This window comes from Elgaria multicarinata, chromosome 9, assembly GCF_023053635.1.
Source record: "Elgaria multicarinata webbii isolate HBS135686 ecotype San Diego chromosome 9, rElgMul1.1.pri, whole genome shotgun sequence".
NCBI classification, from domain to species: Eukaryota; Metazoa; Chordata; class Lepidosauria; order Squamata; family Anguidae; genus Elgaria; species Elgaria multicarinata.
In genome coordinates, this window is record NC_086179.1 from 8,750,545 (window position 1) to 8,765,308 (window position 14,764).

The 14,764-nt window shown below is 46.8% G+C and overlaps 1 protein-coding gene across 1 annotated transcript in view; it reads right to left on the bottom strand.

Annotated features, from left to right (window-relative positions):
• Window positions 1-1,722: 1,722 nt before the first annotated feature.
• PRKCQ (protein kinase C theta) overlaps window positions 1,723-14,764 on the bottom strand; it is a 56,514-nt gene continuing 43,472 nt past the window's right edge. Inside the window, exons 14-18 of the mRNA XM_063134698.1 lie at window positions 10,569-10,631; window positions 7,842-7,980; window positions 4,611-4,799; window positions 3,037-3,165; window positions 1,723-2,345 (exon numbers count right to left, since the gene is read on the bottom strand). Coding sequence (XP_062990768.1) covers window positions 2,190-2,345; window positions 3,037-3,165; window positions 4,611-4,799; window positions 7,842-7,980; window positions 10,569-10,631 — 676 coding nt within the window. The 3' untranslated portion in view covers window positions 1,723-2,189. The remainder of the gene's footprint in view (window positions 2,346-3,036; window positions 3,166-4,610; window positions 4,800-7,841; window positions 7,981-10,568; window positions 10,632-14,764) is intronic.

Consider the following 14,764-nt stretch of genomic DNA (forward strand, 5'->3'; position numbering starts at 1 on the left):
CTGAAGTCCCATTGATTTCAATGGGTCTGCTCTGAGTATGATTAAATCTGGATCCAACTGCTAGATTGCATGTTTCAGATTTGGTGAAAAGCTGCACTGTTCTCTTGCTTATTTTTTCCCCAAGTGGGTTTAGTTGTGCACCCCTGCACTAGAGAGCAGAAGTTCACAGCCTGCAGAGATTTAAATCAAATAAATAGGCAAAAGCTTCACAAAGTAGCAGGGCAGTCGTGTTGCTCCTTCTCACCATTCACAGCCTGGGCTAGGGTGACCATATGGAAAGGAGGACAGGGCTCCTGTATCTTTAACAGTTGTACTGAAAAGAGAATTTCAGCAGGCGTCATTTGTATGCATGCAGCACCTGGTGAAATTCCTTCTTCATTGCACAACAGGTAAAGCTGCAGGAGGTGTATTAGCCTGACCAGATACAAAAGAGGGCAGGGCTCCTCCAGCTTTAACTGTTGTGATGAAGAGGGCATTTCACCAGGTGCTGCATGCATACAAAGGACACCTGCTCAAATTCCCTTTTCTATGCAACTGTTAAAGATACAGGAGCCCTGTCCACCTGTCCCTGTGGTCACCCTAGCCTGGGCAACATCCAGGAGGGGCCTGAGTAAAGTGACCATACGGAAAGGAGGACAGGGCTCCTGTATCTTTAACAGTTGTACTGAAAAGAGAATTTCAGCAGGCGTCATTTGTATGCATGCAGCACCTGGTGAAATTCCTTCTTCATTGCACAACAGTTAAAGCTGCAGGAGGTGTATTAGCCTGCCCAGATCCAAAAGAGGGCAGGGCTCCTCCAGCTTTAACTGTTGTGATGAAGAGGGCATTTCACCAGGTGTTGCATGCATACGAAGGACACCTGCTCAAATTCCCTTTTCTATGCAACTGTTAAAGATACAGGAGCCCGGTCCTCCTTTCCATATGGCCACCCTAGGCCTGTGACTCATGCACAACTGCATTCCATGTGGCAGCTGAAATCACAGTTTGGACCAGAAGTGGATTTTCCCCTTGTACAAAGTTATAGTGGTTGGAGTGCCTGGGAAATATCGTATTCCTTGGAGCTGAAATGCAATTTCAGAAGATGGCTGGATATAGGAACATAAGAAGCTGCCTTATACCCAAGTTAGAGTATTTGTCCAGTTAGCCCCATGTTATCTACTCTGAGGGCTTTTCTACACGAGGCTGTTAACCCACTGCACCTGCTTTCAGTTTGCCTCGCTGAATTGAGATCCAAGCACTACATGAGGAGTGTTTCCTTTCCTGCTTCCCCACTAGATAACCTCTAGGTGGCACTGTGGCACAGCAGAATAGTGCAAATACCCAAGAGTAAACCGTGCTTTGTTTTGCCATCAGAAATAATACCCCATTTCCCTTGCTCTGAAAAAAAAAAGTGGAAAGTGCCATTTACAAACAGAAGTGAAACTGGGGGTGGGGATGGGGGTCACAATGTTGTCTAAAGAACCCATAAACAATCTTAGTAGGAATGATGGGTGCATAACAAATGCCTCGTGCAGAAAAGCTCTAACTGGTAGCAGTTCTACTGAGTCTCAAGTAGAGATCTTTATTGTCACCTTAACAGGAGATGCCAGAGATTGAAGTGTGTGTGTGTGTGTATGTGTGAGTGTACACAGACCCACAACAAATAAGTAACAGGTCAATTAAAAAGTGGTTACCTTGAAAAGAACATTGCAAGACACACCTAATGCATCTCTTGTCTTGCAATTGTAGCCTACAACAGGTGAAAGCAGCAGGAAGGGTGATGCCTACTTTCCCCAACTCCTATCATCCACAGCCATGCTGCCTGGGGATGGTGAGACTTTTGCTGGCAGTTAGTCGAGGGCCACCCCTGCCCCTTACTGGAGTGTGGGGCCCCAGCAAGTGCCCGACGATGCTGACCCAAGACAGTGGCCCTTAGTTTGTGTAGAGTCTTGCACAAAAGTTTGTACGAAAAGAAGATCTTCTCCGGATTTGTGTGCTTGTGTGTGTGTGTCACTATTCCCACGTAGCGCTCTTCTAGTAGGTTGGAAGCAGCCCTTTTGTGAGCGGAAGAAGCTTTCCACTAGCAGAAGGACACCTTTGGATCCAAGACATTGCCACCAGTGGAAGAGGAGCATGACTTCAACTGACTCAGAGACTTCAGGTGTGTTTTTCATAGCCGTTTCTGGGCCTTCGAGATCTTCCGGTGTTCCTCAGGATAGCAGCTTGTCCATGATGGGGCTGGTAAAAGAGAAATCGCTGAACATGTTTTGGTCCATGCTGTTGATGAGGGTTCTGTCTCCGAGTGACAGCCGGGGTTTCTCATTCAGAAATTCCTTGTCGAAGTTGCTGCAGTCACCTGGTGATTTCTTTCAGAAGGAGAGAGAAATTGGAGTAAGCTCTATCACCAAGACCCTTGGTCCATAGACTAACCCAGCCTTCCCCAACCTGGTACCCTTCAGATGTGTTGGACTACAAACCCCATCGCTACAGCCAGATGTGTTTGGACTACAAATCTGTCGAGTCACCCAACTTCCAGGATAGCCACTTTGACCTACCATAGGTTTACTGTTTTAAACTACAGCAGTCAAAAATGGCAGGCAGATGGAGGGGCAGAGGCTGGCCATTGGGCTGAATCCACCCAAAACACTTCAGCTGCTTCGGGCTAAGGCAGCCCAATCCGGTCCCAAACTAGATTCGGGTTGAGGTGGGCCGAATCAGCCCGCTTCGACTCGGATTCAGGGCTCGGGACCAAGGCAAAGCACACTCCTAGTATATACATGTATTTAAAATATTATATTTACATATTATCCTTCCTTGTGAAGGCGCTCCGAAATGGATAGACTTCTAATTAACCCTGTTTTGAAGCATTTTGTGTTCGTAAGGCATTCTAAGCATGGCTAAATATCAGCTGCATGGGGCACGTCCACAAGACAGCTCAACCGTTAGTGAGGGGCTGGGAAGCAACTTCAGCCCGATGTTCTGCCATTAGGGCTACGAGCTTTGCAGAGAAGCAAAGAACATGGAAAGGGAACAAACAAAGTCAAGGTTGGTTCTCACCACTCTCGGTCTGAAAGGTGGCTCTACGGCTCTTTCTTCCAGTGGTTCCCAGTTGATTTCTTGGAAGAAGGCATGCTGGCGGATACTCCCTTTGGCCCCCAGCCTCCTCTCTGGTTCTCTTACAAAAAGCTGGAAAGCGACAGAAGGCTACATGAAACAGCGCGCGGTGGTTCAGAATTGACCAGAAATCTGCGCAAATGGGCCAGAAATTTGCGCAAATTGCAGAATCTGCAGCGGGGGGGGAAAGGTGCGATATGCCTGGAGAAATCCAGCAACTGGCCCGATCCACTGCAGACTGAGTCAGACACCACAGCAGGAACCTCAATGAAGTGCAGCGAACCAAACCTAGGAAGTTTTGTCAAACTTCTCCCCCACCCCCCGAACAGATTTCCCTGACATGCCTATTGTTAGGCGATAGCTGGGAATCTCCCAGTGTTTCAATGAGATACTTACCGGAAATAGAGGAATGTGAAGGTAAGAGGAGTTGCAGGTGTGTGTGTGTGTGAGAGAGAGAGAGAGAGAGAGAGAGGCCTTAGCTAGACCTACTGTAAAGCCCGGGGGAAGAGGAAGGGAGACCTCGTGTTGTGAATAACGTGAGATCTCAGCCCCATTTACATGTAAGGCATGATGACCTTAAGAAGAGAGGTGTCGTGCCCGCCATTTTTTATTTTTAAAGGGCCAGCAGCGCATGAGCGCTCGAGCAACACAAGGTAAGTTGTTTTTTTTAAAAAAAATTGATTTCCCCACTCCCCCCATCCTAGCCCTGATGGACGCAGCTCCCGGCTCCGTGCGAGTAAAAGCGTGGAACGGGGTCAAGCTGCGGAAACAGGCCACAAGCTCCGTGGTCTCGGGGCTCAGCCCGAGACCACGGAAAAAGTGGGCCCAAAGGGTAGGGCTATATCCCGGGGCAAGGGAGGGATGATCCCTCCTTGATCCTGGGATCCCCTGTGCGTCATGTGGACACACAGGGATGATCCCGGGTATCACCCTGGGATATAGCCTGGTCTAACTAAGGAGAGAGAGAGAGAGAGAGAGAGAGAGAGAGAGAGAGAGAGAGAGAGAGAGAGAGAGAGAGAGAGGTTGGGTCTACAGCCTGATGCTAGCATCATTAGAAGCAGGAGATTCACTCTAGCTTCCACAACCCCATAAGGGTCTTTCAAGGTATTATTATGTAAGGTCTAGGGTAGCTGTTTCTGCCTGCCAACCTCCTTCCTTCAAGACATGATGACACAGTTCAGGGACCAACCCACCCCTACCCCCAATTGTACCCACAGTATGCTGGGGACCGAAATATCCCCCTCCCTCCTCCCTTCCATATAGTTGAAGGAAACAACATTCAGCAGAATTTGGTACAGCGCCAATTTTCATGGCTTTCTCTCCTCCAAAGGGAACTCAGCCCATGTAGCAGAGTCCCTGCGATTCTATCTGGAAAGGCTCCGATTCTAGTGCAAAGGAAACAGGGCTTCTTAAGAAGAAAAGGTTGAGTGGGATTGTGTGTTTGGGAAGCTGTGGGAGATGGATTCAGCCAGGAAAGGACGTTCCTTAATCCAGTCCATCCCTCTTCCCGACCTCACCTTTACTAAGAGGTCCCTGGCGTCCTTGTCAAGCCAGCGAGGGTAGAACGGGCTGTCCATGCGGATCGACTGGAAGAGCTCCTCTTCGTTCTGGCCATGGAAGGGAGACTGGCCGATCAACATCTCGTACAGAAGGACGCCAAAGGACCACCAGTCAACGGATGTGCTGTATTTTTGCCCCAGCAGGATCTGTTGAGGAAAGAGGATGGAGACTTGAAGAAGCGGGGAAGCTGAAGCATAAGAACCCGCTTTCTTATGCTGAGTCAGCCCATTGGTCCCTCTAGCCCAGTGTTCCTCATTCTGATTAGAAGTTCTCCATACAGTGCAGAGGTTAATGGGAAGTTAGATCTGGGACTCTCTGCATGCAAAACATAGGCTCTACCGTTGCACTTTGGCTCCTTCCTGCTTTAGGTATAGCATTGTAACCCCTGGCATAGTTGGCAAAAGGATCATGGCCACCACTCACAACCTGTCCCTTGGTCCACCCACAAGTTCACAGGCTGAGCATGATGGTAATGCATTCTTCCCTGCTTCCTTTTCATGAGTTCCCTGCAGGACAAGAATGACATGAAGGCTGTGCTTAAGGTGAATGCAGTTTGTGGACTTCTTCAGCAAATCTCTTTTCGAAGTAATTAACGTGGCAATGAGTTCCACAGATGAATCATCTGGTTGTCTTTATTGATTGATCGATTGATTTAGGACAACACTTCTCTCTCTCTTTTTTTAAAATGACTCTCAGATGTTTATGCAATTCTTTTTTAAAAAGGTACTAAAATAGCAATAATAAAGTCAACGTCGTATTAAATTTTAATTAAAATAAATGGGCATTAATGAAATTAATAAAGTAAGAGAAAGGGGCGGATCATATCACTATCCATGTTCACATATACTACAAAGGTGGATAAGTATGATAAAAGCCTTTTAATATATCAATAAGTTTCACTAGTACATAAAAAAAGTATATTGCCACTGTAGGGCTGTGTAGTCTGACATTTAAGAACACATTAAGAACACTTTAACAAATACCACAAACCCATTAAAAACACTCAAAGTCAAGGAAATTTTTTTAAAAAAACAAACAGACCCAATGCGTTTCGACCCTAAGGGAGGGTCTTCCTCAGTGGTCACATATACTATATAAACACTTAGAGATACTAGGTAGTTATTTACAAATTGCCAATACCACTAGATGTTACTGTCCCTTGCTTTTTAAAGTAGGTATTGGGCTAATATATTTCAGCCAGTATTCCAGGTTTGGAAATTAATCAATGAGAAGCATTTTGGAACAAGAATGTCTGTTTCTGCTAACAACTAGGGAAGAAAGAGCTTCAAAGCCATCTCCTGGCCCTCTTTGAACATGTTAAGAGAATGTATCAATTTAACGCACCCTTCCCTTCGCATGGGTTGGGACACAACTTCCATAATTGGTTTACCTTGGCTTGGGATGATGGGAGTTGTAGTCCAACCTATTTGGAAGGCAGTGGGTTGGGGAAGGTGGATTTATACAGCTGCTGAGAGGTCCACAGATGCCTCTGCACCTGTATCACCCAACATGGCTACTAAAGCAGAAACCAAAAGAGAAGCCAGATTTATATTGGTCTGGGAAGGATTTCTCATCCAGGAACGTGAAAAATGAATTTGGGAAAAGAACAACATGGGCAAAATCCCGAGACTTAAATTGGTGAGGTTTCCATAAAATACTAGACACTGATCCTGTTCAGACGACATGCAAAGCCATGGTGGTTAAGCATTTTGAGCTAAACATGATGGCTTAGTGTGTTGTGAGAACCATTCCTAACCATGGTGGCAACAAAACCAGTTTAAACATGCACTCTAACCATTTGCTGCAAAAAGTTTAGCGGTCTAACCATGGCTTAGTGTGTTGTCTGAACAGGCCCAGGAACTGCATTCCATTCCACTTGGCTGTCTCAGAGGCAGAGGTGATTCATGAGGCCCTGTACCTCAGCTGGGCTGAGACTAACAGATTGGTTGAGAATTCGAAGTAAAAGGTGGAAAGCCTGATCTCAGACTAATTACTGTTAAAGAATTTCCAAGTGTCTATACCACAGGACAGAATGCACAAATCCTCAAATGACACTTGGCACTAGGGAAATCAAGTGTTATCAGCATTTAGGATAGGGGTGGGCAATTGGTGGCCCTCCACATGTTTTGGCCTACAACTCTGATCAGCCCTAGCCCAAATAGCTAATGGTTAGGGATTTTTAAAAACATTTTCCTACAATTGTAGATCAAAACTATCTGGAGGGCCACAAATTGCTGGCTCTTGATCTAGGACCAGCTACGTACAGAAACCACATCTCAGAGAATCCTCAGGTAAAGACAAGGTCATCACACTTCCATCATTCAAAGCTGTAGTTCCTCTAGTTTGGGTGATTCCATTATCTGCTGCACCCGTGTCCTGCTTGTGGGTTCCTAGTTGACAGTTGGTTGAGCAGTGTGAAAACTGAGTGCTGGACTAGATGGACTTTTGGGCCTCAGCTAGACCTACCTGTTATTGTGCGACAGAAGCGTGAGGATCTCGTGATGTTTTTATCGTGAGATCCCCCCTCTGTTCACACGCGGCGTGCGCCGACCTCAGAGGGAGAGGCGTCACGTCTGCCATTTTGTTTTTTTCTTAAAAGGGAAGATGTGCACGAGTGCTCGTGTGCAAAAGGTAAGGTTTTTTTTTAAAAAAGTATTGTTTCCCCCCAGAATTGTTGTTTTTAAATGGATACTGTTGTTTTCATACGGTTTTTATGTTTTTTAATTTTTTGTATACTTTTAATGTTTACTATTTTTAATTGTTGTAAACCGCCCAGAGAGCTTCGGCTGTGGGGCGGTATATAAATGTAATTAATTAATTAATTAATTAAATAAATAAATAAATATTTTCCCCACTCCCCCTACCCCACCCCCGATGGGCGCAGTGCTCCTGAGGAGCTCTGTGCCCCATGTGTGGGTCCTGACTCCTCACGAGGAACCACGAGGAACCGGGACAAACTGCGATGCCCGGCCACACATTCTGCGGTCTTGGGCTCAGCCCGGGACCACAGAAAAACCGGGCTCAAAGGGTAGGGCGAGATCCTGGGGCAAGGAAGGGATCATCCCTCCCTGGTCCCGGGATTTCACCCCGTCTAGCTAAGGTCTTGGTCTGCTACAAGCAGGGCTCTTCTCGTGTTCTTATCATCACTAATAGCCAAGAGACATGGTGAGCGATGCTGTCATGCCTACCTCTGGTGCAATATAGTCTGGGGTTCCACAGAACGTGCTTGTCTTGGCATCTCCATACATGTTCTCTTTGCACATCCCAAAATCGGCAATCTTGATATGCCCTTCCTTGTCTAAGAGGACATTATCCAGCTTGAGGTCTCTGCAAGAGAGGAGCAGGTTAGGAATCTTCTTTGAAAATGCTCCTCTCTTCAAACACAACATGTTATATAATCCATGGCAGCCTTCCCCCAATCTGGTGTTTTCTGGACATGTTGGGTGCTGCCTTCCATGGCCAATGGCCATTCTGGCTTGAGGGATGATTGGAGTTTTAAGTCCAACACATCTGGAAGACACCAGGTTAGGGAAGCTTCACTGATGGGATATTTCCATGTGTATGAGGTAGGACCAAGGCCACAGCTAGACCTAAGGTTTATCCTGGGATCATCCAGGGTTCGCCCCTGTCTGAGCACTGGATCCCCTGTGTGTCACCTTGATGAATAGGTTTGACCTCTGGACGATCCAGGGATAAACCTTAGGTCTAGCTATGGCCCAAGTATCACATCACATTGGTGTAAATAACACTGAGCTACGTAGAATCTGTGAATGTTGTCATTGTTATTGACAGTGCCGGCGTCCAGTTTTTAAGGGCCATTGGGCAAGGCACACTCAATGGTCCTCCTCTTACTTAGGCTGTAGCTAGACCTAAGGTTTATCCCAGGATCATCCCGGGTTCGTCCCTGCCTGAGCGCTCGATGCCCTGTGTGGCACTTAGATGAACAGGTTTGACCCCAGGACAATCCTGGGATAAACCTTAGGTCTAGCTACGGCCTTAGTGAGTCTACCTTCTTATGCCACTGTCCCGAATTGCTGGTGCTCCTTGCTCTCTTTCTCATCATTGTTACCACTCGCTTGCCTGACAGGCAGAGAGCCAGAAGTTGGCAGTGGCGTCTCCTTCTCCTCCTCCTCACCAACACCATTGTTTGGGCCAGAGCAAGAGGCAGGTGAACAAGCAGGTTGCAACGGGAGAGCAACTCCAGGGGGCTTTTGTCATAGAATCATAGAATCATAGAATAGCAGAGTTGGAAGGGGGCTACAAGGCCATTGAGTCTAACCCCTTGCTCAATGCAGGAATCCACCCTAAAGCATCCCTGCCAGATGATTGTCCAGATGCCTCTTGAAGGCCTCAAGTGTGGGAAAGCCCACAACCTCCCTAGGTCACTGATTCCATTGTCATACCGCTCTAACAGTCAGGAAGTTTTTCCTGATGTCCAGCCGGAATCCGGCTTCCTTTAACTTGAGCCCGTTATTCTGTGTCCCGCACTATGGGATGATCGAGAAGAGATCCTGGCCCTCCTCTGTGTGAGACAACCTTTTAAGTATTTGAAGAGTGCTATCATGTCTCCCCTCAATCTTCTCTTCTCCAGGCTAAACATGCCCAGTTTAAACATGCCCAGTCAGTGGGCCCCCGCTGCGGGTGGTCCCTTGCAGGTGCCTAACCCTACCCTTGATGCTGGTTATTTATTTTACAATTTGCACAGGTATCAAATATAATAAGGCGCTACCACAGACGGTGCAGCAAAGAAGGCGATACATTTGGTATGTAGATCGTTCAATATGTTGTTGTTGTTGTTGTGTGAAACCAGGAAATGTCCACTATTTCTCTCCAGCAAAATGCGGGTCATGAAAGCCACAGCTCTGCTCTCTTCATGGGTGAAGAGCACATACTTTCTCATAAGAGTCCGCTGCATTGCCCCTTCCCTCTTGCTCTGTGCCAGCTACTTCACTGCTGTGAGCCGGCCTGCATCATTGTGACGTTGCTCGTGTGCCCACGGTCATCCAGTGCAGAACGGGAAGAGCAGTGCAGGCAAGCCTCACCTCCCTGTTCCACTCTGCATTTTTGCTAGACGGGCTTTTTTGCCTGTCTAGCTGGGGCGCTTCAGAAGGGTAGGGAAGGAGGCTGGAGAGGCATCCTCCCTACCCACTGGAATGCCCCCTTTACCCCCTCTCTGAGGTTGTGTTCTTGACCTTGGAGAGGTAGCCGGCGCGGTTCTGTCCGTGCAACTGGGGAGAGGGAAGGGGGTTGGAGTGCAGACTTCTAGATTGGAGGTCAGAGATTTGTCTTTGACCTCGGATCCAGGAATTTGAAATATTCTATGGCCCCCTAGATGCTCTCCAGGCATAGGATTGTTTCGTTAATTAATAAAGATGAAGCAGACTTTGTTGGCCTGGTTTCCCAAATGGATGGACAATTCTGCAATTCTAATTCTGCAATTGCAGTGCTTTTCTGGAACTTTTGAACAGTCTGCTTATGGATTTCAAAATGGATGTAATATTTTGGATACCATCCAGCACCTCAATGTTTATTTTATTGTACGCATCTAGGATATTCCACACCCTTTTCTTTTGGGACAGACACTCATCCCACCTTATAATTCTCAGAGAATTTCTGGCACTGTGATCCTGTGCACTTTTATTTGAAAATAAGCACCATAGATTGGAACACACACACACAGACACACACACACACACTGACCATGTTCAGACAACATGCTAAGCCACGGTGGTTGAGCATTTTGAGCGAAACATGTTGACTTAGCGCATCATGAACCATTCCTAACCATGGTGGCTACATAACCATGGTTTAAACATACTCACTAACCATTTGCTGCAAAAAGGGTTAACAGCCTAACCATGGCTTAGCATGTTGTCTGAACAGGCCCAATTTCTGGTTTAGGGTAAAAGTCCTACCTGTATACAATCCCTTTGGAATGAAGGAATTGCAAGCCACAAATGATTTCAGCAGCATAGAACCTGAAAAATAAATAAATTCCAGGGACATTTATTTTCCATGTTATGAGCATGGGAAGAGCTCTGTTGGATCAGAACACTGTTGGATGTGAACCGCCCAGAGAGCTTCAGCTATTGGGTGGTATAAAAATGTAATAAATAAATAAATAAATAAATCTAATCTATCTATCTATCTATCTATCTATCTATCTATCTATCTATCTATCTAGTACAGTATTCTACCTTTCAGAAGCCCAACAAGCACAGCCAATGATCAGGAATGCTGGGAGTTATAGTCCAAAATATCTGGAGGGCCATAAATTGCCCAACTCTGCTCTAACCACTGCACCATACTGGAACAAGCCAAATGCAACTTGCCAGACATCTGTGGCGGGCTGCTGGGAACTCAATAATTATCCCAATTTTGCAAACTGCAGGCAGAAAGGTGTCAATGCATAGCTGGCAGGTTGTATCTGGCTTTGCAGGCCAGAAGGGTGTGAAAACTTCTCTCTAAATGATTAGCACCCCTATTCGTCACTGTGAAGATAGTCTCTCTCTCTGTCTCTGTCTCTCATCCCTTTCTCTGGCTCAATAAAACTTAAATTTCCCTGTCTGGCTACTTATGCATCACGTCAAACAAGAGGATAAATGAGGTTTGCTTAAAACTCCTCCTGGTGCCAGTTGGGAGCAGTTTTATGCAAAGTGCATTCCAGTGGGAGGTGGAGCTGAAAGCCAAAAGCATGAGGCCAAAGGCAAAGATTGTTTGTGGCCGGCCCAAAATATCCCAATCCCAAGCATATTTCAATTTAAAGCTAGAGGTAACTAAGCATTAGCAGAGCCATTTCAACCTTTAAGAATGCCCCCCCCCCCCAAAAAGGAGGGGGGTAAAAGCTAGGAAACTACCAAAGTGTCGGTGGTCAAGAGAAAGGGGCGTGGCCATCTGGGGAAACTTGTGTGGGGAGCTTCAGGCCCGTGGGCCGGAGGTTCAACACCCCTGGTCCAGGATTCAGTTTTGGGATCTGTCAACTGTGCCCTGAAAATGGTTTGCGAAGGCAAGGGCCATGCCAATGAACAACTGGGGTGCAAATGAAGAAGATTAATGCAATCAATCAATCAATCAATCAATCACTTTATTACGGTCCAAGACCAGCACAACATTAATTACAAAGTAGTACAGATCCTTAGTTCCCATCTCCCAGAGATTTAACAGTCCTCTGAGGTTAATAGGTTATGATTAATGCCTTTGAGGACGTGCAGAGGTCCCTCACCAGTGAGAAACCATTGCCCACCCCCATTCCCATAAGAACATAAGAAGAGCCCTGCTGGATCAGACCAAGGGTCCATCTAGTCCAGCACTCTGTTCACACAGTGGCCAACCAGCCATCGGCCAGGGATGAACAAGCAGGACATGGTGCAACAGCACCCTCCCACCCATGTTCCCCAGTAACTGGTTTACAGGCTTACTGCCTCAAATACTGGAGATAGCACATAAACATCAGGGCTAGTAGCCCTTGATAGCCTTCTCTTCCAAGAATCTATCCAACCCCCTTTTAAAGCCATCCAAACTGGTGGCCATCACTACATCTTGTGGTAGTAAATTCTGTATGTTAACTCTGTGCTGTGTGAAGAAGTCCTTCCTTTTCTCTGGCCTGAATCTCCCACCCATCAGCTTCATGGGATGACCCCATTGGGTTCTAGTATTTCGAGAGAGGGAGAAAAATGGTCTCCCTGCCCACCTTCTCCACTCCATGCATGGTTTTGTCCACCTCTATCATGTCTCCCCTTAGTCTCCTTCCCCCCCCCCACCCCACAAGCTGAACAATCCCAGCTGTTGTAACCTTCCCTCCTAGGGGAGATGCTCCAGCCCCTTAATGCTCCTGTCCGGAGACTAGGGCCACAGCTAGACCTAAGGTTTATCCGGGGATTATCCAGGGTTCGCCCGTCTGAGCACTGGATCCCCTGTGTGTCACCTCGATGAATAGGTTTGACCCCTGGACGATCCAGGCATAAACCTTAGGTCTAGCTATGTCCTATAAGGGGGGATCTACACAGCGGTGTGAAGGCGCTTGCGTGCGCCTCCAGTGCGCCCCAAAACTCACTGTGTAGATCCTGACCAGAAGAGGAGGAGGAGGAGGAGGCCCCGCATCGCCCCTCGCAGGGACGGGGCGAAAAGTTCCCAGGGCTCTTGTCAGATGCGAGGTGGAACGGCTCCGAGTGAGTGACACCGTTGGTGCCTAGAGCGTCCTTGCTGCCGCCGCCCACCTCCCTACCGGCCTCCTGCTGCCGGCGAAAGAGCCACTCAGGTCGGAGAGCTCGGTGGAAGAAGGTGGCCCCTCCTTCTTCTGCCGAGCTCTCCGACCCGGGTGGCTCTTTCGCGGCGGGGAGGTGGGCGGCAGCGGCAAGGACGCTCTAGGCACCAACGGTGTCACTCACTTGGAGCCGTTCCTCCTCGCATCTGACAGGAGCCCTGGGAACTTTTTGCCCAGTCCCCGCGAGGGGCGATGCGGGGCCGCGTCCTCCTTCTCTGCCTCTTCTGGCCAGGATCTACACAGTGAGTTTCGGGGCGCACTGGAGGCGGATGCAAGCGCCTTCACGCCGCTGTGTAGATCCCCCCTAAGTGTCTCTTGCAGATCAGCTTCCAGGAAGGCTTGAGTCCCATCAGTTCTTTCTTTCAGAAATCCAACTCAGGAATCCCCGAGCGAGGCCGTGTGAGCCTGTACATCCCAAAGTCACCTTCGCTCCCTCTCCCCTCTCTCAGGGAGAATGAATAATTGATTTCAAGTAGCTCTTCAATCCAAACAAGTTTCTAAAGTGGGTCCAATATTGATTTTTTTAAAGAAAAGAAATCTCCCTTGTGGCACAAAGATATATTCTATTTGTTCAGTTCTTCTATTTGTTTGAATCATGGCTTGATAATTTTTCTTTTAATTCTCAGTTGGTGTTTGCTTTTTATTAGCCCACCCCTCTTTTTAATTTTTAACGTTTATATGATTCAGGTGAAGGTTTTTTTGGGGTGTGTGTGTGTGGAGGGAGTGTTACTGCCGTCTTGAGTTCCTGATAGTTATTCAGTACTCTTGAAAGCAGTTCAACAGATACTATTTTAATATCAATACTAATAATATCAATATTCAATATTAATTATATTAATTTTAAGATTGATATTTAATATTAATACTAGTTAATATTAATACTACTAATAATATTTAATGTACTGATTCCCATTCTGTGGAACTCCCCGCTGCCTGTTGATGTCAGGGCAGGCACCAATATTGTTTTGTTTTAGATGCCTCCTGATGACATTTTTAATTTAAAGAAATCTTCCCTGACCTACCAGCTTCAGCATTATTGGCATAATCTGATTTTAAATATTTTAATTCTGTATTTTGATTCTCCCCTTTTTTTTCTTTTATTGCCTGCTTTTTAGATACAGAGTGCTATATAAATCCTGTAAATGAATATAAAACAGAAACAAATAAATAAACAAACAAACAAAAGGCAGGTATGTTTGAAAAATGATGGTTCTAATATGGGATAGTCCTCTCATGGGGCTGTACCGTCACAGAACGCACTTGCAGGTTTCCTTGAAAACACCCCCAGATCAAAAACCATCCTGCAAATTGAAAGTTAAAACACCAGAGAGAACATGCTAGCTCCATACATGTGATCTTCTACATGAATTCAGAGCAGACTGGACCACATCCTTATACAGATAAGGATATGGTATAGCCTGCTCAAAAGTCATGCCATATCATTAACTGTAGATCTGAACAATCTCGTCAAACGTTCCTGTATGGACCGGGGAGGTTATCCGAAGATGGGGACTGAGGTGTCATTAATATGTGGATGATACCCAGCTCTACCTTTCCTTTTCATCAAACCCAGGTGAGGCAGTGGCTGTTCTGAACCAGTGCCTGGGCACGGTAATGGACTGGATGAGGGCGAACAAATGGAGACTCAATCCAGACAGGACGGAGGCACTGTTAGCGGGTGGTTCATCCGTCCGGCGAGGTGATGTTTGCCCTGTCCTGGAGGGGGTTGCACTCTCCCTAAAGGATCGGGTCCATAGTCTGGGGGTGCTCTTGGATCCAGAACTGTCACTTGAGGCACAGGTGAACTCAGTGGCAAAGAGCACCTTTTATCAGCTTAGGCTGATATAC